Here is a 27,073-nt window from a genome sequence, read left to right as displayed (position 1 = left end):
ACGGACCTAACTAAAGACTATACTGTTTGTATATAATGTGTAGACTTTTGGAACTGCAGGTTTTCGTTACTCCAAATAACTGTAGCCTGAACCACACTTTTTGCATTGAAATATAAGTATATTTCATTCACTAAAACAAGACGTGTGCGTTTGATAATATAGCACTATTTCATTGTCTTGTTTTGGCAATACTGCATGTAAAGCATTCATACAAACTGAACTAAGTTAGAACATTAGAATAAAAAGACAGTCTTTTTTATTTTAAAAAACAGGGATAAATGTACAGTCCCAATTACATTTTGGAAGAATGAACCATACAAATTTACATTAAACCAATTCAAATAAAAAGACTACACATACATCCGCACATAAATAACAAAGTAAAATAACATTAACATTAACTCATTATCCTAATGAGTCAGGACGATCTCTTTGCACTTTTGCAGAACATAGATGCTGATTTTAGGTGCTTCACACTTTGTTTATTCTTCCTTTATAAAATTATTTTTTTAGTATTCTAGCGGCACGAATTGGCACTTTTAATTTGGCGGTTGATGCCGCTGTTTCCAGCCGAAGCCCCCGCCCGAGCTGGTGACGCTGTAGCTCGCGCGGTGGGAGCGGCTTTGGGGGGCATGACTCCGGTAACGTTACTCATCCAGTGAAAAGTGAAATGACAGACCACAGCGTTCTCTGACTAACGAATGACAGGTAAACCTACACCCTGAAGCTGTTTCTCTGTCGGGTGCTGCTTCATGGAAATCGTTTAATTTCATTCATAGTCCGTTTACATTGCAGATTCGGTTAGCCAGCGGCTAGAGCTGCTAGCCACTAACGCTGGGTTACCATTCATCTTCGTCTAGTTTTAGCTGGTTAGCTAGCTAGCTTAGCTTCCTGAGTGTGAGTCGAGCGTTAGCTAGTGATATAGCATGCTAGCTGTATAAAGATTAAGCAACCTCTGTGAGTTTCTGTTTTATGGTTAGATAAGATATTTAGCAGGTCCGTGACCGTAGTGTTAGTTATCAGAGCGACGACACTCCCATGTAATACAGAGCGCCTGATGATAATGGTAGCTAATGTACAACTCGATTTGAATACACAATCAGGAAGTACGTTAGAAACCGTCCCAGTTGGCTAACCCTTAGCTGGCCAGCTAACTAGACGTTCGAGCTTCTTTTAACGTTACTCCATTTGTCACAGCGAAAAAAAGCCCAACTGGCCAGCAGGCTGTGTGATATTCGACGACCAAAAATAGCATTGCTTGCATGTCCTTATAGACTCCGTGAGAGGAGTGTAGGACATGCCATCTCACTCTGGACCAAACATACAGACTAGTTAGGAGAGGTTAGGGTTGTGTATGCACGCTTTTTAAATAAATGTGGTTTAACATTCACTCGCGAGATCAGCTAAAGTTGGGCTAGACATGACCAACAGGCTTCTGTAAATGTTTTCTGTACATGCTGACTGACTGCACAGGTGCATGTTTGCAGTGAGTCAGTCACAACCTACCTTTTTTCCTTTTAACCTAATAGAATTTTATAAATGAATCTTTATTTCTCTAAAATTATCAGTGATCATGCTTCTTTACTAAATGAAAATGACGAACATGAGGTTATGTTAGATATTAAAATAGTACTTTGTGGTGGACATGATGAGACAGTACTCTTAGAAAAGGCCATCATGAACTGAACCAGAGGTCTGTATTGAGTTAGTAAGGAATAATTTTGTTAATCTGGTTTATTTTGCAGCAGGTGAGTTGCTGGGTGAAGGATGACGATGGCGCATGTCGGGGCAGTGGTTGCTGCGATCGCTGGTGTGATGGCTATTATGCTTCACTCTTCTATACACAAGATAGAAGAAGGTCATTTAGCTGTTTACTACAGGTAAGTACCAAAGGTTTGTTTTGATGTATTTTTAATTACTGGAACAATCTGCTCTGTATACGACTTTCTCAGCATATATGTACGTTTGGTCTGTAACTGTAACTCAAGATGTAAAACATATTTTGAAACACAAAATTGAGCTTCATTGTTTTTTTTTTTCCAGAGGTGGGGCTTTGTTGACCGCTCCAAATGGCCCGGGCTATCACATCATGCTGCCTTTTATCACTACCTACAGATCAGTGCAGGTAAGCTATTTTCTTTGAATGCATCTCAGTATGACCATATAAACAAATATGTTACATTAGTTGGTGGAGAAGTGTAAGAGTTCAGCCCTTTCACAGTCTGTTCAGTCCTTGGTTTCTGGGCTATGATTCAGGTTGTGTGGTCGTTCAGCTTAATCAACATTTAAACTTCAGATTTTCATTTATTAAACATAAATTTAGTGTACGATGTGCCAAACACAAACTAGAAATATTTTCAGAACAAGAAAGAAATAACTTTTAAAAGTTTTTGTGTTCCAAAAAAACTGTTGCCATGAGGTGAAAATCCAGCCATATGTACTGCATTAACAATATTTCTTGCATTATTATTATTATTATTATTATTATTTGTGGCACTAGTAGTGATATTTTGCCATTTGAGTTTCCATTCAGCAATAGCCTTATTCAGCATATTGGCCAAATACTCCCTCACATGTGCTTCATAAATGGATTGTGTCTGAAGAACTAGTTTTTTAAGTTCCCATGCATTAGTCATGTACTGTGCTGTGACTCTCTGTTGCTTGAGAAGTCCAGTTATCCATTGTAATTGCGCTCTGGTCTGCTTGGAATGTCATACTTGGCTTGAGCACATTTAACAGTGGTTAGTATCTTATAGCTCAGGCATATTTAGCAGCAGTTATAATCTACTGTTTGAAATGGGCAATGCTGTGCAGCAGCCTTTGTAGCCTGCGCGCTGTGTGATTGAACACAGAGCAGCCCTCTCTGTCAGTGAGACAATAAAAAAAAAGTGGTTCACATCACACGCACTGTAAGGAGATCCATTTGCTGCCGAACCACAGATTTCAGTCAGGTTCAGAACCGCTAGGTCACTATGAAGTGTTTTTTGTGAAAGCTGTTGGCATATTTCATTCACTTATATCATTTCTCCACATGGCTGAGTAATTATCATAAACTGAGTCTGCGGTTGGTCATTTGAGGTTTGCAAACATGACTTTTTTTTAATACTCCTTCCTAATCATTTCCTCTCTGTTACAGACAACAATGCAAACGGATGAAATAAAAAATGTGCCTTGTGGAACAAGGTAAACTTTTAACCATTGAGAGTTTGAGAGGTATAATTGTTAAACACGGTGTGATCTTTATAATATAGCATATACTTGTATAATGTTCTTGATGTATTAGTGAAATCACCTGGTATGATATTATGAGGATCTTTAATGATTTTCTTTTTTTTTCTCCAGTGGAGGTGTCATGATTTATTTTGATAGAATTGAGGTGGTCAATATGCTGGTGCCATCGGCAGGTAAGGATACTGATAAAACACAGATTGAGTGAAATGGGTGCAGTCAGTTTAAAACGTCTAATCATTATCTTTCCCCGGTTCTTTTCAGTGGTGGACATTGTGAGGAACTACACTGCAGATTATGACAAGACACTAATATTCAACAAAATCCACCATGAGCTGAACCAGTTCTGTAGTGTTCACACACTACAGGAGGTCTATATTGAGTTGTTTGGTAAGTAGCAGTAATGTCAAACAGTTTATCCTGCTGAGTACTGTCTGGCTAAATGTTTACATGGAACAACAGTGTAGGCCATGTTTTGTGTGTCTCAGGCCAACTATGTGCCTTGAGTTCATTGCACTTTTGTTGCAGCTGAATGTCAGATGAATTACAGCCTCATGTTTATAATCTCTTGTCACAGACATAATTGATGAGAACCTCAAGACTGCTTTGCAGAAGGATCTGAATTCCATGGCCCCTGGTCTTACTATTCAGGTGAGATTTTGGAACATTTTCAACACTCTTGGTTCCTTTGTAATTTGTGTTGTTTTCAGCCTGAAATACAAAGAGCCCTGGATAGTCTTCACAGTACTATTGTGTGTCTCTTTGCTCCTGTGGGCGGGGACCAGTCAATAGGCACTGACAGATTTAATCATTTTGGCTTGGTCTTATTGTAAAACATGGGTGGATCTGATACCTTAGAGTTCACTTTAGGATATCTCACTAAGAAACTCAGTATACCTTCATATTATCAGTCTTTATACAGAATCTTTACTATTATGTGAGGTACAGAGAGCTCCAACAGTGTTTGGATAGAAACTATTTTTTATTGATTTGTACTTGTGCTCCTGCTCTTCAAATAGCACAGTGACTGCTGGGGTTAAAGTGCAGACAAACTAGTAAGAAATCATACTTTTTGTGTTTACATTATCTCTTTAGTGGAATCATTTCAAGGCAGATGAACAAGTGTTTAGGAATAATGTTGAGAACGCTTGCCCACAGTCCAGAGCACAGCAGTTCCTTTGTGAATCATGGTGTCTCTAGTTTTCTGGCCTGGTAGCTGAAGCTGTCAAGCAGTTTGTCAGAACCCAAGGAAAGCCCAGTTCACCCTGTGCATCAGAGGTCAGAGTGATCTTGAAGTGTCCAATTGAGTTTGATGTTCGCTGTCCGGTCTTTGCAGGCTGTCCGTGTCACCAAGCCTAAAATCCCTGAAGCAATCAGGAGAAACTTTGAACTGATGTGAGTACATTTATCTTTGTAAATGAAGTGTGCAAGGTGCTAGTTGTCCTGCAGTAACCTTAGTTTTAAGTTCTCTGATGTGGCAAAATAATGCTGATAATTTAGGGATGCACTGAAATTTTGGACACCAAAAAATTTCAGGTGGAAAAAGAGGAAAGAAAGCTGAACATTCTAAACTACAAAACAAAGGCTAAATAACCTTACAATAAAGTGTTGAAATCTACAGACTTTACAGACAATGGTAATGAGAAAAGGTGTTTAAAAACACTGTTTCTTTGTCTCTTCTCCTGTGCTGTGTTCAGTTTGAGCGGCAGCAGATTGACAGTTTATAGTTTCTATAAAGGACATTAGACAAGTGATTTATTTGTAATCACGGTGCATGCAAAGTATAAAGAGGGAGTACAACATCCAAAAAACGTCTTAACTACATATTCGATTTCACTTGAAACACAACTTCCTGCTTGATATGCAGAATACAGCAAAACAACAGAAACAGAAAGTAAAGTCCCTGCTAGCACAGCAACACTGTCTGTAGCCACAGTCAAAATAACCAAAAAGTTACAAAAGACAGTGCCAAAGTGCAGAGTATAACAAAAAAGGGAATTTTTTACCTTGGAGGACCAGCCATTTTGTTGTTGAGAACGTTTAATTTTGTAGTCACTTATTCTAGCCTACATACTGTAATTAAGTTAATTTTATGTAAACTGTTCTATTTATTATCAGCTTTCTTAATTTTAGGCCCTGTGTCTTTTTAATTCTGGCCTGGGCCAAGCATTTTCATTTCGGTGCATCACTAATAATTATTCTGTATTGAATTGCTATTGTACCAAAACTTTTAACAGAAGTTGATATAACAAGGTTTTATCATGAAATTTATTTTTTATTTCATCATGAAATGTTCATACAATGTAAAGGGTAGTAGATGTTCTCACATTTTGGGGGGAAAAAATTAAAGGTTCTGATATGACAGCAAATATTTGTTGTGATGCCTCTTACAAGTAACCATGATGCCTCTTGCGTGTAATTTTACAACATTTTGGTACAATTCTTTGTACTGTAAACATTGTCCCAGATGTGTCCATTAGTGAAAATCTGCTTGGTGTAACACAAATTAAGCGTCTGTCTCTTAATGCAGGGAAGCTGAAAAGACCAGACTGCTCATCACAGCTCAGACCCAGAAAGTTGTGGAGAAGGAGGCAGAGACTGAGAGAAAGAAGGCCATCATTGGTGGGGAAAGGCACCTGTGATATTATGCCTTTTATCATATAACATATTCATCTTAAGATAAGGGTTTGACTGTCTTTCATTTCTGTTGTATGTTTTCATCTCAGAGGCTGAAAAGATTGCTCAAGTAGCTGAGATCCAGTTTAAGCAGAGAGTAATGGAAAAGGAGACGGAGAAGAAGATATCGGAAATAGAAGGTGTGATTAACAAGGCACATAAATTTGATTAATTCTGTTCTGATAAAGCAGATAAATATTGACATACTCGACTGTCCATAACAGACGCTGCTTTCATGGCCAGAGAAAAAGCCAAAGCGGATGCCGAGTTCTATACAGCTGCAAAGTTTGCTGAATCCAACAGGGTAAAGCATTTCTCTTCAGAATTCATATGAGGGGAAAAAGTGTGTCATTCTGGAATGCATTTGTTGGTAGAACATGAACGTTAAGAAGTAAAAAATTGCCAGGCTTGCTGTGAAACCGGCTTTTATTGAATTGATAAATCAGAGTCTTATTTTCTTGCTCTTTTAGCTTAAGCTGACCCCGGAGTATCTGGAGCTCATGAAATATCAGGCCATAGCAGCCAACAGCAAGATCTACTTTGGACAGGACATCCCCAACATGTTTGTAGACAACAGTGCCTCTGCCCCAGTGAAGGGGGCTGACTCATCTGAGCAGCTGGAATTCTTAACCAGGCCAGACAAGGCCAAGAAAGTGGCTGCATCCAGAACAGAAAAAGAGGGCCACTGAGGTGCCCAGGTCGTCTCCCCCGTCTCTGTCTGTCTATCTCTTTGGGGCTGGGAGCGCTTGTGTGGCATGCTGGCATAGATCCTTTTCTGTCTGGGCTGCAGAGGGTGCTGGGTGCTTAATAACTGTGTAGTGAGTCATCCAATGGAGGACACTGAACATGAGAGGCTGTGTTTTACTCCCAACTGCCAGTGGTCTGGGAAAAAAGGCACAGAATCGTAGGATGTGACTGAGATTTACAAAACTTGCTAATGGATTAATGATGTTGCTGGGATTTACAAGACAAGATGAAATTTACCAAGTCCACAGCTGTATGCCCTAAAATGTCCCATGACTCACATAGCATGCGTTTCCATTTCCCATGTTTGCTTGCTTGTTCTTTTTCTGATTTGTGTTACATGCATATTGATATATATGTGAAAATTCAGAGATGATCTTGAACTTTTGTGTTTTTCATAACTGGAATTATAAGGCTTCACACTAATTGAGACATTGAAACAGGGCAGTGGATTATGCAGCCACGAGAGAGTGATTTTGTTGCCAAAGTTAGCTAATCTCCATTTCATAATGTAAGTGTAGCACTGAGGTCTTAATGCAAAGCCCCATTTCATCTACAATACTATTCTTACGTTAGGGGCCCTTTTTGATGAAGGTTTTATTGAATACAGGCCAAACAAAACACATTTTGAACCAGTTGGTGTTACTCTTTAATGATTTGTTTCAAAAGCACATAATCTGTCCATGTTTAATTTGTCCAGTCTTTAAAAATGAAACCTGTTGATTTCATGCTTATGTTTTAAGCTGTGTAAAACCGATAATCCACAAATTAGTTATAGTGGGTATTAGTGCAGTAGTTCGTTTTGTCCATGTAGAAACTGAATTGTGGGTGATAGTTGAGTTGTCTGTGATGTTTATGGTGGGTTTGGTTATGAGGCTTGCGTTTTGTTTGATTTAATTTGGTGGTAACAGCAGGGCTTGAGTATCTAAAATGTCATTTCCTGCTGTAACTTAGGCCAAATATGTACTGGCTAATTTTGTTTTAGGACTGAAATGGGCAGTCTGCCTTTACAGCATGTCCAGATCGACTCCATTAGCGTGAAGGGAGCGTACAAAGGGAATTTAATCTAAATAAGGGCTGATGTACATACAAAAAGGAAACTACCAAATGAAGGGCTATGGAATTAACAATATAAGGCAAGATTAAGCAGCACAACTACAAGAATAGTACACTGGAAAGCTATTTATATGTCCTTATTTCATTACATTTACATCACTTAATGAAATTATTGGGGCTTTTAATAATGAATGAGAGGGAAAATTATCACCTCTGTTGATGGTATTATTCTATTAATTTCACTAGGCTGTCACCACTAGGGGGCGCTCTCGACTTATGTTCTTTACTCACTTAGAGACTATGGAGGAAGAATGCTGATTGAGCCTCAAGGACAAAGAACACTGGGTAATGGATAGGCTTGCCTTGACCGGATTAGATGTAGGTTTAGTTCCAGTGCATTGAATGAAACAAAAAGTGTGTATGTAATGTATGACAATAGGTGCTAACTCTTTTCCAAAGCACTGCAACCTCCTTAATTTTAGCTGTTTGAGGGAGTTAACATTTGTCTCCTTTTTTGAATTACTGTAATGCTGCAGTGCTTTTTAGGTAATTCACCTCCCTGTGTTAAGTTGAAAAGGGTCTGCTATTGTGATCGATTCATCAAGCCTCTGACCACATTCAGATTGTAATTTTTTTTTTTACACATTTCTATTGAATTAAACATTGTCTTCTCTGTCTTTTTGCGCTAAATTGAAGACGTGAGCATTGATCCAACCACTCCGAGCACATTTACAAAAGTGTGTATGACTGATTTGGTTTCCTCTCCTGCTCTCTAACATTAACTATTTTTTCCCCCTTCTGATTTTTAAAGTTAAATTCTCTTAAATGATTAGAGGAAAAAGACAGACAACCATGCATTAAGTGATCACATAGGTTGTTTAATCAATGAAAAATTCCAAGCTTCTGAGATTGAACAGTTTAATAATTGATTAAATGAGCTTTTGAAACTTTTCTAGAGGCAGATATGATTTCAGGTGCATAGAATAGAGGGAATGAAGCAACTCTGTGAATGTTACTTTTATACATATGCATAATTTGAACTCTTAATTTCTCAACATTTATATGCAAAATTTGTAACATTTTGACAAAGTTCAGTTCTGTAAAATAAACTTATTTTGATACCACTAATAATGGGTGTTTGTGTTTATGGGAACTGTATGAAAGGTAATAGTTGTTAACTATAATATTAGTAGCTGTTAACTTCTATTTAATGTTCTTATTTTTGATTGTGTAAAATTTATGAGTATGCTTTAACAAATATTTATTTTCTATGTTAACTGCTGCCTCTATCTATCTATCTATCTATCTATCTATCTATCTATCTATCTATCTATCTTCTATCTTTCTATCTATCTGCATAGTGGACATAAAATGACAATGTTTCATTTTTATTCGTAATACAATTTGATTGAGTAACAATGGAAAAGTTAGTGTAAAATATATGAATTAGCATAGCTCTTATTAAATGTACTGTTTTATCCTCTTTTAGCCATCTTTTTCCAGTAGGTAATATTTACATACGTATGTAACTCATGAAAGTTACTTACAGCAGCTGTGAAAAAAAGGAACCTGAGCACTCTTGACAGCACTGCAAAAAAGTAATGCTTGTTCTTCTGACCCACATATCCATGTTTGCTTTGGAAATGAACTTGAAATGCTTCAGCCAAGTTATTTGTCTAAAGACAGGAAATGCCAAGGATTTTATCCCAGTGTAATGAATGAATCTTTGACTTTTCAGTGTTGTACTTAACTGGTAGTTCATGGGATTAAGAAGGACAAAGAAAGGAAATGGTCACTCAACGTGACCATTTTCTCTAACTGGCCTGGGACACAGTGACGTTCAAAGTTCATCTTGACAGTGACATTTTCTCTAACTGGATTCCCTTATTTTAAATGTCCACCTCGTTTCTCAGGCAGCAACCTAGTAACTCAGCTAAGTAAAAAGTCTTTTCCTTTCAGCTTACTGTGTTCATACAGATTCTGACTTAAAATACTTGTTAATGGGGAAACTAACATGCTGCATGAATCTAAACTGTTGCTGAACCTGTCACAATAAGAGAAAGATCAGCATATGCTAAATATTCTCTCTCTCTCTCTAATTAGAGAAAGATTTGAGTCATGTATCTGCATATATGGTGTCATATGTCTAGTGAGTTTATCCATCTTAAATTACTAATCTTAAAACTGGAAGTGATGTAGTTAATGATTCAGCAAAAAGCTCCTCCCCAGGACACGTGTGCTGCTGTCCTGCTTCCTGGATGTGCCACCACTTCCCTTACCGTTCATAGGAAATCTGCAGGACGTAGTTCCACCCACAGAGACAGAGAGCTGACCACGTCCATTCATGTTATGTTTGTGTCAAGGCCTGCTGATACTATCAGGACTTACTTCATAAAAAATGTCATGTCCATTTGTATATTGTTATCAGCAGGAACTTTGCTGATCAGATTGAAGAACCTCATATTTGCCTGACAATACAGTTGTAATGACTCCCTAGTGACAATACAGGATGTATTGCTCACTAACTTTTACTCGGTTCAGGGTTCTGGGCCAATTTTTCTTTCTGTGATTTAAAGACCGTCTAGACCTACTACATGTAGACTTTTAGAGAACTAGAACATTAGATTTTCACATTTTTTGTTTCATTTCATTATTCATAAATTGAATATGAGCATCTAATGAGCAACAATAACAAACGTTTATCATGGCTGGTCCAGTTCAACTCGAAATGGGTCTTTAAGTCCAAGTTTTGAAATGTGATGAATGACAGAAAAAAGGGAAACAAGAAAACACCACCACGAGGACACAGTCCAAATGGGAAAGGGTGGACGCTCTGCGTTTTGCTCACAAGATATCTATTATGTCTATTTTGTCAACAACAATGGAGGACGCTGAAGATCCCCACTACTTATTAAATCTTACATGTGCTTTGCCTCTAAATCTTACACTTCAAACTGCCTCAGAAATCTCCTCTCATCTGCCCAACTGAAAGTTCATCTTGACAAGAACAAACAAGGTCCAGGCAGGTCTGGCTCCAGAGCATTATCACCATGCTTCGCTTGATTTTCCAAGTATTAGCAGTCATCCAGTATGCTAACCACAGATGCTGCTAACTGCAGCACAAAAGACTCTGTTTGCAACAATCAAAAAACAGCTTTCATCCTACGTTAGAGCCACCCTACGCTCCTACAACATTCTGTAGACTGAATCGCAGGGCGGTTTAAGTACATTTTTCTCAAAGGTCAACTGAGGGTGCCAAAATTCAAGCTGAGGCTGAAGTACATGTTTTTGCGCCCTCACTGAACCAGGCCTGCAGCCAGGACTGATTTCCTTTTCTTTCCTCTTCCTGACTGCAAACAGGGCTGTGCCCAGCCTACTGCCACGTCAGGATGGGTCATGTCCAGCTCTTTGCTATGGTCTCTGAGACACAGCCGTTCTCATGATCAAATTTAAGAATTTCTGGTGGAGGACAAAACAATTGCGTCCTGTGTTTAGCATGGCCCATCAGCCTGCTCCCATCCCCCCGGAGTGGTGTGCTAGCAGTCCAGCAGGGAGTCATGGGGTAGATGCACTCTGTCTGGAAGGACATGATATACACCAAGCCTGCCCTCTCTCAGCCGGGACAGTGTTAGCACTACAGTCCAAGGGGATTTCTGAACCTCATACCCCAGAGCTAGGAATAAAACATGAATTATGTTGTTGCACATAGCACTGTTAGCATTTCTCATCCCTCACTAGAGAGTGTTGTAATGCTCGACTATTTACAGCCTCAAATTACCAAATGAAGTAATTTTACTTTATGTTAAAGAAACATAAATGGGAATGTTGTTTAATAAGTCTGGTTTATATGGCTTTCAGTTTCTTAAAACAGTTTATACTGAAAATACAAAGGCACTGTTAGCTTTGAGGTTTAGCGAATGACTTTATTTTGACTCAGCATGCAGGCTAGCAAGTGTGTCATCACTACTAGTACAAAGATGCTTTGTAGAAAGCTTGTCTTCACATTCCATCTGCTTTATATGGTCTTGTAAGGGAGGAAGAGTTGCCATTTTATAGCTTATCACACACTTACTCATACAGCAGCTCTGTCTTGGGCGAGAGGGGGTGTGTGAAGTCTTCTTGGGGTTCTTGGGTTTCTGTGGATATCTCCACAGATATCTTTTTCTGATAACACTGCACTGATAGCAACTTTGGAGGTCTGTTAGTTAGGCTGTGGGCTGTGAGGTAATCCTTTAGTCTTTGTAAATTCTACATTTTTTCTCTTCGATGTCATCAGCTTTAAATACCAGTCAAGTGACTACTTGTGACCATCCAACTGCTCAGAATAATGATCAGACAGAATTCACTGAGCTAAACTCTCCCAGCATAAATGTTTGGGATATGTTTCTTGCATTAATTTATTTTTTTTCCTGGTGGTCCATTTTTGACAGTCATATGGGTTTATATATTTTTAAATTATGTTTACACATGCAACCTCAATCACTCAAGTCATCCCGGAGGGCCGGAGTGCAGCATAATTTAGGGATTTTCCTGCTTGAACACACCAAATAAACCTGGCCATTCACCAATGACTTGAATCAGGTATGTTAGAGTAGGGAAATCACCAAACTGTGCTGAACTGAGAGCCTCCAAGACCAGATCGGATGGCTCCTGCCTTAAAATTAAAAAAGTTGTTTTGGTTACTGTGCCTTTGAGTGTTATATGTAAGTAATATGTGTTCTGATTGGCTGTTATGTATTGTGCTTCATTCAAAAAGCAGTTTGGGCTGAAACACTCCTTATGCTTCAGTGTGGGTGAGCAAGCTGTGTTTGACTGAATAGGTGAATATATTTAAATGCATTATTTTTGTTACATCACAAATACAATGAATTCAGAATGGGCTGGTTTTGCAGCATAGTTCCCATGTATGGAACATTTGGCCTGGAGAGTGAATGACACGTTTTAAAACTTTAGTATTACATACTTACAAACTTTTTTATTTAAAAAAATAAATTCATTAAACAAATTCTCCATGATATGAGACTTTAATGCACCAAATTATCATGCATTAAGCAAAAATCAAAAGCAGTCAGTTTTCAAAAATAACCTTTGATTTATGAAGGAGTTGTCCACCAAACGTGTGTCTGGACAAGAATAGTTTATTGGTCCCTAGGGAGTGGAAAGGATGCGTCTTTTAGAGAGACAGACAGGGCATCTTTGCTGTGAGCAGACAGCGTCTCTGCAGATTCCATTACAGCCAGAGCTCACCACATGGACGGCTCTGGCCGCTACACTAACTGGAACCTGGAAATACAACTGTAAAGTAGATGTGTAAACGTGCACTGATCAGTAAAGGCATGTAAAACTCATTAGTAGTGATTTAGCAGATGTGTTTACCCTACACTCTGTGTCATTTCTTAAGCACTACTGCAACTTTTACAATGCAGTAGGTCTGCCTCTCTGACCCCTTCAGTAAAACATGGCGAAAAAAGATTAATGCTGACATGAGTAGTGATCTGAGGATTTATAGCCCAGTGTTACTCACAGCACATACACAAATACATAAACATGTCCAGACCATTGTTTGAACCCCCACTGTGTTGTGGTTCCTTGTCTTCTGCTTTTCTGTGTTTCATTAGTGTATGGAGAAAGTAGGTGAGAGCATGCTGGGAAAGTCTCATCATTTGCTGACTGGAAATGCTACCATGTAGAACTTTAACACGCAGAATGCTAATATGTAGACTTTTAATGTGCAGGACACTAATGTGTAGATTTTAACCTTACCTTATTCACACAGTAATTATCAGATGTTTCCTATTATGCCTAATGTTCCTTAGTCATTAATCTTATGGGAGTCACTGAGAGAGCATAAAATAAAACAAAGTTTCAGACAGCATAGTCATACCTTAATTGCTCTTTGTCTTCCCGCACTGAAAAGAAACAGATGGCTCCGGGGAGCGATCAAGGCTATCCTTTTCATATGAACTCACAGGCAACTGAATCAGTCAAATTTTAAAGGGCCAATATAATGAGAAAATACATTTTTCTTTCTTTCTCACATAAAAGAGTTTCATTTAGTATATTAACACTCACTCTTTAGTACATATATGGAAACTAAGCTGCAAAAACAGCCAGTTTTGAATTCATTGTTTTTGTGATGTCACAAAAAACAGTGCTTTTACATATATCCACCTATTCAGCCTAAAGCAGTTTTGTCCTGCCCTTTGATTCTGAGGGTATAGGGAATGCGTCAGTATGGACTGCTCTTTGAATGAGCCACAATATAGGGCAGCCAATCAGAAAACAGGTCAGTTGCATATATCAGCCTTAAAGGCATAGTAACAAAAACAGCCTGTTTAATATTAAGGGATGAATTGAGGTTGGAAAATGGTCATGTAAAAATGTGTCATGAATGTTTCGCCTCATAAAACCACATATATGTCATAAGTGGACCTCAGCGGAAAAAAACCCAAAACAAGAAAAATGAGGATATAGGCCCTTTAACTCTTTCCTCATTTCTACCAACATCATTTCAGGGAACCAGCAATTATTTCGGACAGGCAGAAGAAGAGTATTGTCAAGACAGAATTTGATTATCATTCCATTCCATCACTAATCCCATCACACTCCCTGGCTTGGCGTGATGTTCTTCTCAAGCTTCTGCTGTCAATAAACACTCATGAATGACTCTGACACCCCACCCTAATAATTCTCTGAAGTCTGTGTTTCGGTTTGTATATCATCAGCTCACAATTAGTCATTCGGAAGTGATAGCAATGCCATTTTTCTTTTATAGCCTTCTGCACTGTGAGTCATTTGCATTAGTTCACTCTGCCCTGCTTCATTTTTGCTTTTTTTCCAGCTTTGTGTTATATCGTCTTCAGGCTAATAAGCGAAGGACAGTGTTATGCCAAAAGGAGTATTATAACAGGACTAACTGTGAGAATAACATTCCACATAATGTATTCTTGTAAGTTATTATGAGCAAAGCGCATGTAATGCATGTTAACTGTCCATACTGACATCCCACTTTTTAGAACCTTAGTATCTTCAGCCTAACAGAAAGGAGCACAGAACAGTATTATATGTCAAAAGATATACCATAATGGGAGAATCACATATTTTCATATATTGTAATATGCAAAGTGTAAAGCTAGCATGAACAAATCACATGTAACATACTGCAAGAATAGCAGCCATACTGACATCCTGTTTCCTGGGCTCATGTTTGCTTAGCCGAGCAGCAAAGGAACTGAAGCATGCTTGAGGCAGTGAGTCAGTGGCCTTTACCACTCCCGGATCAACCAGATGCCCAAATTACCCAGCTGCTGGCTCCCCCCAGCCTGCTGTCTCACCACCAGCTTAAAGAACTGAGCTGAGACTGATGTTTTCTCTGAGGTTTCAGCAGAGGGTCGACATTAGACTGAATAAGCGCTATATGAAAAATAGAAACACACGCATATTTTAACTGGTAACAGTCTGACGGATCTTTCACTTAAACACATTGGTGTCATTTCCAGGGGAACTTGCCAAATGAGCTAGTGCGGATGTGGGTGTAATAGTGTCATTTATGCTGCAAGTTATTTACATCACCAACTACTAATGAATTGGGCATTGCTCTTTATATGCATCAAAGACACCACAGCAAACAGTGGGTGATCAAACATATGAAGATTATGTTATAGTAGGCAATTGCATTAGATCTGGTCACTGCTGCTATAGGACAGCCCTGCTCCTGGAGATCTACCCTCCTACAGACTTTAACTCCAACCCTAATCCACACCACCAGATCCTTCTAATTATTGCCTTCAGAAGTCCTTGATTACCTGAAGGAATTATTGAAGGAATTGATGACAAAGTTTTAAGAAACATCTCCAGGAGCACAACAGTTTTATACAGCACAGCTGGCTGGGAAACAGTGGGACTGATTGCATTTGTAAGAACTGCAGCTGATAGTCAGTTACCCTGCTGTGGGTCAGAAAAAAACCCTTTGGTTTCTTTTAAGTCTCCAACTTTCTCTGACATCTGTAGTCGGTTAAACTGTGACCACAAGCATGGCAAAATGGCAAATGCTGCAGTTTTTCCAGTTTTTACCTTCTTCTGCAGTTGAATCTGACTTCAAGGTTCTCAGTTAATATAATTTTTAGATCTGAATAAAATTTAATTCTAAAATAATAATTAAAAGCAAAATAAAATAAACACCTAGACAATAACTAAATGTCAAGGACTTCCCATATAATGAGATATAAGATTAAGGTAAATAAGACTATCAGGTCAAATATATGCATGGCTAAATAAAGCTTTTAGATCTATTATTTAGATTATGTACAGATTCTCAGCATGTGTCTACACTGTTAACTTATTGTTTATTTGAAACGATCTGCTGCTAAACAACATTACCTTAAAAATATTAAGCTACAGAACAACACAAAAGCACAAAAATCCAAACAGACAACGTGTTTTAAGCATTTAAGCACAAATTAGGCACATTGTGATTCTGCTGGTACACTGAAGGTCACTGAGTTCAAGTCCTAATTCTTTTGACAGCACGGACATGTCATTAATTTAGATTAAACTGTCCGCACCAGTGGTAGCAAAATTTAGATGTTTAAGCTGCAATATGCAAGATATTCTTGCTAAAATTGAAAGAAGTAGCATTATTGAGTCAGGAGAAAAAGACATGCTCACATATAGTGTGCTGCTGTGAGTCGCCTTGTAAAGCCTGAAATAATCGGAGGTGTTGGGTCTGATTTTGTGGGAGTTTTTCGGACCACTTCATACATCTTTACGTATTAATGTCACACTCACAGGTTCAAAAAGAAGGTCAGGCTCGATGTTCAGATCTCAAATACAAAATCAACAATGTACTGATAAAGATATGATGACAACAGCACATAATTCACTTACATCCTTGGCATGTTTACCAAGTTTTGACTGAGCTTTCTTTGAACACCCTTTCAATGCCTTCATGATAATCAGATTTGCCTGCTTGGGGAAGGGGTCCGAAGCACAACCAATGTTACAAAATGTTCTTCCGTACGTTGTGTGCTATTACACATTTCCACCAGAGAGGTCTCCAGACCCTCAAATCTTACACAGTGTAGCCTTAAAAATTGCAAGTCTGGAAAATCAGATAATGTATTGTTAACGTTATGAATTTTTATCATCCAGTCTTTGTACACCTTTATACTGAGCTATAGTGCTGTGTCCCTGAATATTCATCACGGGATGTTGTTGCGTGTTTTGTATCGCTCCAGGTGTTTTGTCAGGTCCTCGATACGCAGATCCTTCAGATGGACCAGATGCTCCAGCCTGTTCACCTTTATCTGTAATATCTGCAGGCAGAATAATAGGACACTCACTTCACTGTATTGTTCAGTCTACTGCTAGAATTATCACTTAGTGGCCCACTGACCCTATCTGGGCCATGATCTGACCCAAATCATGATAATTTAAGATCACTCATCGGAAGAGAAATCCGTCAATTAAAATGAGATAATTTTAAAGAGTTTTTAAGCATAAAATATTGGATCGGTATTGGCCAAAACCCGAGCTTTCAATATCGATACTAATATAAAAAAAAAGTAATTTTATGCCACCTTAAATATGTAATAACGAAAAGAGTTTTTTTTTTCCCAAAGAGAGGAATTGTGGTGCATAGTGCGTTAAAGAAGCCGTGTGAGCTGTGTTAGCGATAACATGTTCTTTAGTGAATTCCACTGCAGATCAAACAAGGCAGGCTGAGCAATTTGACACAAAGACATTATCAAGATAGATTTTTCTGTACACTCTTCATTGAAATGTTGATCATCTGCAACAGTTCTCCTCTTAAGACATTTTGATAAAAAATGACATCGAATCTATTTGATGATCCAGCTCTACGGCAAGTCAAGATCAGGAGAGATATGTGTGGCATGCTTACATTACAGAGATCTACACCCATCTTACACTGATTGGTCACATGCTGAAAATCCTCTCAAAAGGAAAACTCGGATGGTCAAGGCTTGCAAATTCTAAAAAAACACTTTAATAAGACAGTTCACTTAGTTATAATTAAAAAAAAGAAAATTAAAACATGCTTCATTTAATAAAACTCAGTGGCCAATGTCCGGCTGCTACAAAATTATTTTGGGCATAACGATCATGGTCAGACAGGGTTGATATAATGATGATAATAATATTACTACTACTACTACTGCTACTACTACAACTACTACTACTACTACTAATAATAATAATAACAAAGTAAACTCAATACAATAATAAAACCATAACCTAGCATTTTAGCAAAAGACAACATATAGCCTATATAAAATAATAAAAGCAAAGAACTGCAATAACATTTAATTTATTTTTAAAACATTTATTTATTTTAAACATTTAAGGCCTTTCTAAATAAAAATGTTTTAAGCCACCTAAGGTTCACAAAAAACTGCCAGCATTAAATCAACACCTAGCCTGAGTTTCCATTAGTAATTTTGTCATTCACACGACCATATATGTGCACCTTTGTATGTATGACAACCACTGACTACATATTACTTGGACGTCAGGCCATTCTCAGTACTGCTGTGACACCAACTGTAGCAGGGTAGTATGTGTGCTGTTGGTATGAGTGTATCAGGCACAGCAGGGTTTGTGGGCTTTTATGTGCATCAGTATCACTGCTGGGTTGAGAACAGTACACCAACTCAAAATATTCAGCCAATAGTGTTGCTGTAGTCAGAAGCTGACCATTAATGAATGGCCAAAAAAGATGGCTAAACTTTTGCAAAAAAAAAAAGATGAACTATAGTGTCTAACTGTACACCTACAATGTAGGTGTGTCTAATAAAGTGCCCAGTAAGTGTACAAAGAGTTCAAAAACTTCAGCAACACTGCTGTGTCTGACACACTCATACTTTTATGCCACACACACTAACATGCTACTAATATGTTGGTGTCACTGTTGTGCTGAGAATGGTCACCCAAATCTGGTCAACAGTGGTCCTATGGTGGTCCCTTTTCATTGATCAATGTGTTGGAAGGTGACAACAAATTGTGCAGCAACATATTGGCTACACTTAGTAAGTGTATACCTACAAAGTGCACCAACATGGTGCTATTTACATTCTACTTCACAGCACACAGGCATAGGACGTATGTGTTTATATGACCACAAACATACAGTGAAACTAAGTACACATCCTCTACATAGAACCCGCTTATGCACAATGTAATGCATATTTGCTGTTTATTTGCTGAATTTAACATACTGGAGAGAAAAAATATATAAAATATGGCCTCTGCAGAAGCTGTGGCACAATTTTTTCCCCCAATATGTTTAACTCAGCAAATTAATAGAAATTGTGCACTGCGTTCGCAGAGAAAAGCCATATTTAAGTTTCTTCCCTGTAGAGGATGTGTTAATGTTTTTTCACTTAGAAAATCAGCAAAACTTCACTGGGTGTGTTTAAACGTTTGCATACGACTGTAAGTGATGGCTGTGAATGTATTCCAAAATGATAAATGATTGCATATTAGCAGAAAATGCAGTGACACCCTGTCCAGATTAGATTTTCACCCTAATTCCGCTTACACCATTACAATTGCAACAGCAAGAGGAAGTAGTTTCTCAAAGGAAAAGTGACTTGTAAGGACAGTGCAGGAAAGACAAATTTCCTCTTGCACCACAGTGGCTCTACGTCACTTACCATGTCACTGTGTTCTTGAACTAAGTTTGCTTAAGGTTGGATATGAGAACATTTAGCCATTACCCAGAACTTTACAACATCCAGTTCTATCAGCGGCACATCAACACTAACTTCACTATTTTTCAAGAACATTTGAAATCGCACACAAGCAAACAAGCTGGTTGTGAAAAGCATGAGTACACAGATCAACTGCAACAATGTGCAGCGTTTTTTAGCACCTCACCTCTACAGTCTCCTGCAAAGCTAACAGAGCTTGCTCCTTCTCCTCCAAAAGCAAGCGGAAGGCTGGGTCCACATTTTGGCCTGGTACTATAAGAGGACTGTGAAAAAATTTTAAGGAAAATGTTGTTAATACACTGTGTGCCTAGATAACAGATAAGACTACAACTCCTTAATTTTTTAAATAAAGTAATCCTTTGATATAGTATACAATATACTTTACATAGTACTTTATTTAAATAGTACATACAATTTTCAGGGTAATACCTGGATTTATGTGCCTTTTTTACATGGGCTGCTGTCTTGTTAGAGGTCTCAAGAGTAACCTGGCGATTTTCTGCAAATTCACAAAGAATATTTGGGCACATTACCAAGCCAGTGCAATAAAATAATGTCTTTATTTTTGGTAAACATACAATACTTTGCCAAATTCAGAGAATTTCCAGAAACAGCCTTTAGGCAGAAGTTATTAAATTTTTAAGAGAGATTTTGGATAAGATTATATAAAAATATATGAGATAAGACAAGACAAAATAAGATAAGATGGTCCACTTGCATCAGGAAGGGGAAAGTCAAAGGAAAATAAGTGAAATAACAAGAGTTTCCAAAACTGGAAATCACAAAAAAACATTAAAGGATATTAAAAAATAGGAATCCTGACAACAGTGTAACTACTGGTAGACCACCAAAACTGTCACCATCAGATAAACAGTACTTAAAGCTTTCATCTTTGAGATATTGGAGAATATCAAGCCACACTCTTGCTTCACATCTGAAAATAAAATAAAATAAAAATACAACATGAGGAAATATAAAGTAAAAAAATTACTGGCAGATTCGTATTTGTAGACATTTCTAAGAGTTTATATTTTTTAATTTGAACAAAAATGATGTCACTGCTCAACAAAGAGTTCCCCCTCCAGACTCCAGAAAAATACCCTCACAATCAACCCCATCAACTTCCTCTCTCCCTCCAATTGAGTGGTACACCCACGTGTGGGGTTTTAATAGCTCCTGGGAATCACTTAGCAGGCAAAGCTAATCTAATTAGACTCTATGTGAACCCATTAAACACAATGAGGTCAAAAGGACAAGGGGAAGGCAACGGAAACCCAGACTGCAGTCTACTACACAGACCTGGAGACTTTTATTTGGCACTTAAGAGAGTCATCAGCACCGGCTGTGTTTGGCCCTTACAGGGTCCCATGCGGGAGGGAAATGACACACTGAGACTGAATAATAGATAATAATAGTAATAGATGGTGAGGAAAAAAGTTGCCTTTTTTAAATTTAACACAAATGTATTGTTCTTGCATTAGCATTAATATAAACTTAATTCTAAGAATTCTAAGGAGATTTTTTTTCTTTGTGCCAGCAAAAGCATTAAGCCATGTGTGGAGTCTGTGGACAGTGATAAGGGCCATCTGGTGAAAAGAGCTGATATGAAGAGCTTTCTCTTACAAGAAAAGAGGGAGTTGGCCTGGGTTGACCTCACTGAGGAAAGAGGCCACAATTAAGACCAGATGATGAGGTGTGGGAAACTGAAGGCCGACATGGTTGGCTCAATTCCAAGACATGAGGAAAGCATGGACTAAGGCTATGATGATGCTGGCTCATTTCCACTATCCCCTAGAGTTTGTTTGTATTTGACTGTGATGAGTCTGATATATCTGTGAAGATAAAATTTTGTAATGCTCATATTAGTGTCACACAGGACCACCTATGATGAATGGGCCTATGTTTGAAATATGTAGATTAATAATGTAAAAAATAAACTTTGGCTCTATTAAGTACATGTTATTAATTTATCATAACTTCCATTATTTTAAAGAGACTTGCTTTAAGTTTTCCACACCTCCAAAGTCTTAGAAGTTGGTTGCATTCTCTGTTTCTCACAATCCAAATAATCCCAAACACATTCAAATGATGTTGAGGTCTGGACTCTGAGATGGCCAGTCCACTATTTGGAGAAAACCAGCATATTTCTGAGGAGAATATATATATAAGATAATCTACTTGCATAAAAAAGGGGAAAGACAAGGAAGTAAGACAACAGGAGTTTCCAAAACTGGAATTAAAAAAATTATTAAACAATACAGAGAAAACTGGATCAGTGAAAGTCCTGGCAGACCATCAAAACTGTTACCATCAGATAAACAGTATTTAAAGCTTTTGTCCTTGAGAAAATCAAGTTCCACTCTTGATTCAGATCTGAAAAACAGGCAATTTTCGTCCTTCCACTGTGAAAAGACAACTCAACGCTATGGGTCTGAAAGGATATGTAACCGTCAAGAAGCCATACCTGAGAAAAGGAAACAGACAGAAATGAAAAAAAATTGGAGACCAAGAAGCTGTTGGTGTTCTGAGAACAATGGACTGAGTCTAAACCTCACTATCTATGGATGTGTTTGGGATGAGACATGAAAAGTAGAAAATGAGTCTCTTCCAAATAATGGAAGCTGTAAAAAGGCAAAGAGTGGACATATTAAATGCTGAAAGATTAAATATTATTTTAGTTGTTGAGGCTTCTGTGTGACTTTATGGTAAATATATGTTTTCTGCTTTTTTTACCCTGATGTAGAAAAATAATAACTTGTACTTAATGTCTGTTTTGACTAGACATTTTGTACAGTGCTGTATATTCATTTAATGCTATTATTATTATTATTAATATGATTATTGCTATTATTATTATTATTATTATTATTAGGAATAGGAGTTTTAGTATGGCATCAGTAATAGCAATAAAAAAACAAACAAATCAATAGCATTCAAAGCAACCAGCAAGATATGTTAGATACCCAGCACACAGACCACAGACCACAGTGAGCACATTTTCACCTCAACAGAAAAAAACCTTCCTTTCAAAACCAAAACCTTTTTCCTCTCAAACCGAATGTGTTGCACAACCATAATTACATATTTTAACAACCTTTCTTGTACAACTTAATATAAATGCATAGATCACTTTCATCCAATGACAAAAAATAGACCAACTAACCCTAAAAAGTTTACAGAACAATACATTCTAGGAATGCTGTGATCCAGTTGAAATTTCAGAATTAATCAGACTATAGGCTTTCAGTAAATGTAACCTGATTAGATTTGGACCTGTCATTTGAGCAGGTTAGGAAATAAGAGGAGGTTGGGGGAAGTGCCCCTATTTTTATAGCTTTTCTGCTGCTTACCTGAAAAAGGACTGGGTGGGGTGAAACTGAGGTCAGTGCATTTAAGGGTAAATGCCACTCACCACAGTGTTTGCTACTATATGAGTCAAAGCTTAAGCAGAAAATTAATGTGACACAGAGATCATTATGACCACACAAAACATGAGTGTTTAGCTTCCCTAAAAGCTAATGCTGATCTGTTCCCAGGTGATACAATCTGCTGTCGTTCAGTGGAACAGATGCAATGAGCAAGCAGAGGAAGTGCAAGGTTAGGATTTTAGATTTGCACTATGGTGAAGTGGGATGACTGTCATGAAGTGACCACATAACAAGCAAACTGTGCTGATGATGTCTGAAAGAACTGTGGCTTTGCAAACATCAGTAAAGTTCAGGCTGGATCACATGCTTTGAAACATGCCTACCTGTGTGTGTTTTTTCATTCACAGTGCTGTAGTACTCCAAATCCTACAATAAATTGAAACAGGAAAGTGTATTATTTATGCACGTATTAATGACAGAAAAGACATAAATGCACACAGTCAGGGGGTTGCAGTAACTAACTTGTGTGCCGTCTGGAACTCTTCCCGCTTGCCTGTCCTCTAGTCTCTCTCTGAGTGCACACAACACTGACTCAATGCTGCCTGGAGTGCTCAGTGCTATCTTCTTCACTGTGTCCTCTGGTATGTGGAAATTCAGCTTGGAGAAGACTTTCCTGAAATTAAACCAAAATGCTGGCTACTCATTTCATGCAATCATGTTGTTGGTAACAACAATTGGAGAAACAAAGAGAAACACATTTTACTGCCAAAAATGGAATTTTATTGCGTCCTTGGAACACTGAAGAAAATATTAAGGGCTTTCCTAAGAGAAACCTACGACAGCACAAAGAAGTACACAAGAAAGTCTTAGATCTTTTCTTAAAAAAATATCAATTGTTTTCATATGAAGGCAATAGGTTATTTGTCATGTAGACTATCAATATAATGTGACATTTTCAACACTACCTAAATTATACCATATTTCCTTCAAACTGTTATTCAGTTTAATCACATTAGTGCATGAGGACAGCAAAATGGAGGTAAAAGAAAATCAAACCAAACAACAGGAGCGGGAAAAATCCTCCTTGGTTTATTTAACACTTATGTGTTGTGGAGATCATTAGAAATTACAGTATAAGAGGTTTGCCTCCTCAATTCTTACAGTCTAAGGCAAGCGTGAAGAAAATATTTAAAACTCTTTTTTCAATTGTTCTTGAGAAAAAGGTTAAAAAAGAAATGAAAAAAAATCTTAATAAGTTTTTTAAAAGTATAATTATCTATCTCAACTTATTTCTTATTTTATGTACTGTGCAAATAGTGCATTTAAAAAGATTTTCTGTCTTACAACACTTCTGTGAAACCAGCCCCTGGTTTGTAATGAGAAAAAAAGCTGACTGAACATGTGGAAAGTGACTATTCTGTGGGAACCATGGAGACTCATCGGCATGAATTTGATCTTAAAAATGATTGTATATGAAAATTCATGTTTGATGAATTTACAAAACATGATTTTGAAATGAAAATGTGTGTAGAACAATGCAACTTTCCAACCTAACCTACAAACTTTTCATACTGGCAGTGCCAGTGTGCTATAGGCGTTAGAATGTGAGATCTGTTTGAATAAATTATTATGCATAGGCCAATGCTGAGAACTTATCTGAAGAACACATCTAGAAGTCAATTTAGGTTTGTTTAATAAACGACATCCCATATTTCTAAGTGAAACATACTGACTTTAATGTCGGCACTAAGTCAAACCCAAACAGTCAGCCGAGTCGGATTATGACAGCTGAAAGCAGAGAAATAGCCAGCATCACATTCTGAATCATTCCCTTGAGAATGTGTCAAGCGGCACCAGGGTCATATAAGCAGAACCTTTGTTTTTCTTACTGTCTGCATGAAACATAAATAAATTTGCTTGCCTGTTCAGAGTGTTCCAGTTACTCAGCTTTTGTTGAGTAGAGTGTGCGGGAGTGTAGTTGTGCAGCTCCACTAGCTTGGGGTAGAAGTGCTTCACAACTTCAGCAGCCATAACTACAGACAAGAAAAGCATAATGATGCAGTGCACTTTCCTCATCAGAGAGCTGCTTTTTCAGTCACCTTCAGCCATTCGGGCTTTCTAACAATGTTTAAACCATCTGCTGCTTACAGGGAGTGAAAATATGGATAGACGTTAGTTACACAGTTGTCTTTTGTCTTCAGAGCAGCTTTTAATCCACTTGGATTGGAAATTAAAAACTGGACCCTTTCTCAAGAACAACAGGCTTTCAACCATAGTGGCCACTGGGAGCAGGCAATGTGGGCTGGAGACTTCTTTTGGCTTTTTCAGAGGAAAATCCCATCCAGATGTTTAAAGACATTCTTATCAGGCCATGTTACTTTATTTCAAGGCTCTGAAGCTTCATGTTTAAGCTTGAAAAAAAAAAAGATTGTGTGTAATTTAAAACTGACTATAGTTACCAGGGATTTCCAAAAAGAAGTAATATCATGAACTAAGTGTCTACTTATTCCTTTCAGTGATTTCCGCAATGGTTCCTCTTTTCTTACTGTTACTCAAGCAATTACATTAGTCAGTTAAAGGAAATTTTGATGGAAAATCCTATGCATTTCCAAAGGACAATAATTTTACTTCTATTAAAGTATATTAACGAGGAAAGTAATCGACTCTTTTCTCAGTTACATCGTTGCCCTTCATGTCTAGTTACTTTCCTCAGTCAAGTTAGTTACTTTCCTCAAGTCTTTTTATTATATTCAGTTCCATTGTGATTTTGACAGTATCTGTAGTGCTTTACTGTTACTCACAACTCTTGCTTCAGAGCTTTAACATTTTATTTAAGATTAAAAAGATTTTTAAGATGAAAATGAAAAAAAGATAGACGATACAGCTTTTTATTTTCCAAAACCGATATTAAAACCTTGAGTACTGGACGATACAGATCTGACTGAGCTTTAAATTGAGCTAGATATATCATGAATATAGTGGGTTATACAGCTGTAATCAATTTAGCACAGTGTTAGCAACATTTTCAACAAAATCATTTTATACTGGGCCTAGTCATTATTTTTTTCTCTCAGTAGTTGTAATATTTGTCTTGTTTATTTTGTAAAATAAAAGTCAATATGCATTTAAATTATTTTTGAGGAGATAAAAAACCAGTAGACCTTGTTTGCAGGACAGTATTGTGGGTGGTCTGAGGGTGGACCAGCAACGGCATATAGCGGAATGCCGACCTTCTCAAGCCATATATATATATATATATATATATATATATATGCTTGCTATCTGGGAAGTTCTGTTACCCTCTCCAAAAACAAAAAAAATTAGTATATGCACCTTTGCAAAAGCATGGGTCCTATCCCCGGCCCCTTCATTGCTCCTTCTCTGCTTAAACTGATAGAATGTTTTATGTTCATGTATTTTGTATATTATGTTGACATTATTGTAACTGTACTATTTGCAACAAGCTCAGCCGTGTTGCTAAACAGTTCAGTTGGCCTGGTTCCCTCCCGTTAGCCAGGCTAGCTAATGCAGGTAATCGTTTCTCTCTCTCTGTCTTAATGAACCAAACCCAGGTCCTCCAGTAAAAAGAAACCAGTCTATTTTGTCTGTGACGAGATCATGGCTACAGACACCATGTTAGAGGTCAGCTCAGAGCCCTAAAAACGTATTTATTAGCTACATAAAATTATTCAGTAATTTAGTGGCAGTTTTAACACTTACCCTGCATACATTTAGGGCCAGTTAATGAAGTCTAAAGTCATAAAATAAAACACTGCAGCAGGTTAACCGTTACCTCCATCACTGAAGTCGCGGGCTATGTTTCTTTTAGGTCTGGAGAGTTTTATTTTATCTATCCAAGCGTAAAGGTCTTGCAGCGCTCCTTCGCTTAAGTCTTTATTCATAATGAGAGCGGCTGTTTAGTATTAAGAGGTGAAACAAAGTTAGCGTTATCTGACGACCAGCGCCTCAGTTTCACACGCATCAGGTTGTTTGAGCTGTTTCTAAGCAACCGAACTACGGCACGTGAAAAGGGCCAATCCTTTTATCCTGAAAAGGCGATTCAAAATATCCCTGCCCTGTCAACTAGAGCTGCGTTCAAAACCACACACTACTGTACTACATACACTACACTAATGAATGGACTTCTATTGTTGGTGGACTATTTTCGACATACTATTTAGTGTGGTAGAATGCGGTTTTGGACGCATCCTAAGAAATCTCTGAGTTTTTCAGCCAACAGGCAACTGAAATGTAGACTTCTGAAGCACTGGA

The 27,073-nt window shown here is 37.8% G+C and overlaps 2 protein-coding genes across 2 annotated transcripts; one reads left to right on the top strand and one right to left on the bottom strand.

Moving 5' to 3' along the window:
• The first annotated feature begins 594 nt into the window (after nucleotides 1–594).
• Nucleotides 595–8,835, top strand: erlin1 (ER lipid raft associated 1). Its single transcript, XM_036574689.1, has 12 exons — nucleotides 595–708; nucleotides 1,746–1,880; nucleotides 2,044–2,125; nucleotides 3,137–3,183; nucleotides 3,343–3,404; nucleotides 3,493–3,618; nucleotides 3,806–3,879; nucleotides 4,565–4,623; nucleotides 5,759–5,850; nucleotides 5,955–6,044; nucleotides 6,129–6,208; nucleotides 6,375–8,835. The coding sequence occupies exons 2-12, from the start codon at nucleotides 1,768–1,770 to the stop codon at nucleotides 6,591–6,593; spliced, it is 1,044 nt and encodes a 347-aa protein (XP_036430582.1). The 5' UTR covers nucleotides 595–708; nucleotides 1,746–1,767; the 3' UTR covers nucleotides 6,594–8,835.
• Nucleotides 8,836–16,792: 7,957 nt separating this feature from the next.
• On the bottom strand, nucleotides 16,793–26,889 carry spef1 (sperm flagellar 1). The gene is made up of 7 exons (XM_036573481.1): nucleotides 26,595–26,889; nucleotides 24,723–24,834; nucleotides 23,324–23,474; nucleotides 23,185–23,227; nucleotides 19,863–19,932; nucleotides 19,600–19,696; nucleotides 16,793–17,018 (listed from the first exon to the last, which is right to left on the bottom strand). Exons 1-7 carry the CDS (start codon nucleotides 26,701–26,703, stop codon nucleotides 16,905–16,907), a joined length of 696 nt encoding a protein of 231 aa, XP_036429374.1. The 5' UTR covers nucleotides 26,704–26,889; the 3' UTR covers nucleotides 16,793–16,904.
• Between the last annotated feature and the right edge of the window lie 184 nt (nucleotides 26,890–27,073).

This window comes from Colossoma macropomum, unplaced genomic scaffold, assembly GCF_904425465.1.
Source record: "Colossoma macropomum unplaced genomic scaffold, Colossoma_macropomum, whole genome shotgun sequence".
Taxonomy (NCBI): domain Eukaryota; kingdom Metazoa; phylum Chordata; class Actinopteri; order Characiformes; family Serrasalmidae; genus Colossoma; species Colossoma macropomum.
The sequence above is the reverse complement of the archived record's forward strand: the minus strand, read 5'-3'. Positions and strand labels throughout refer to the sequence as shown.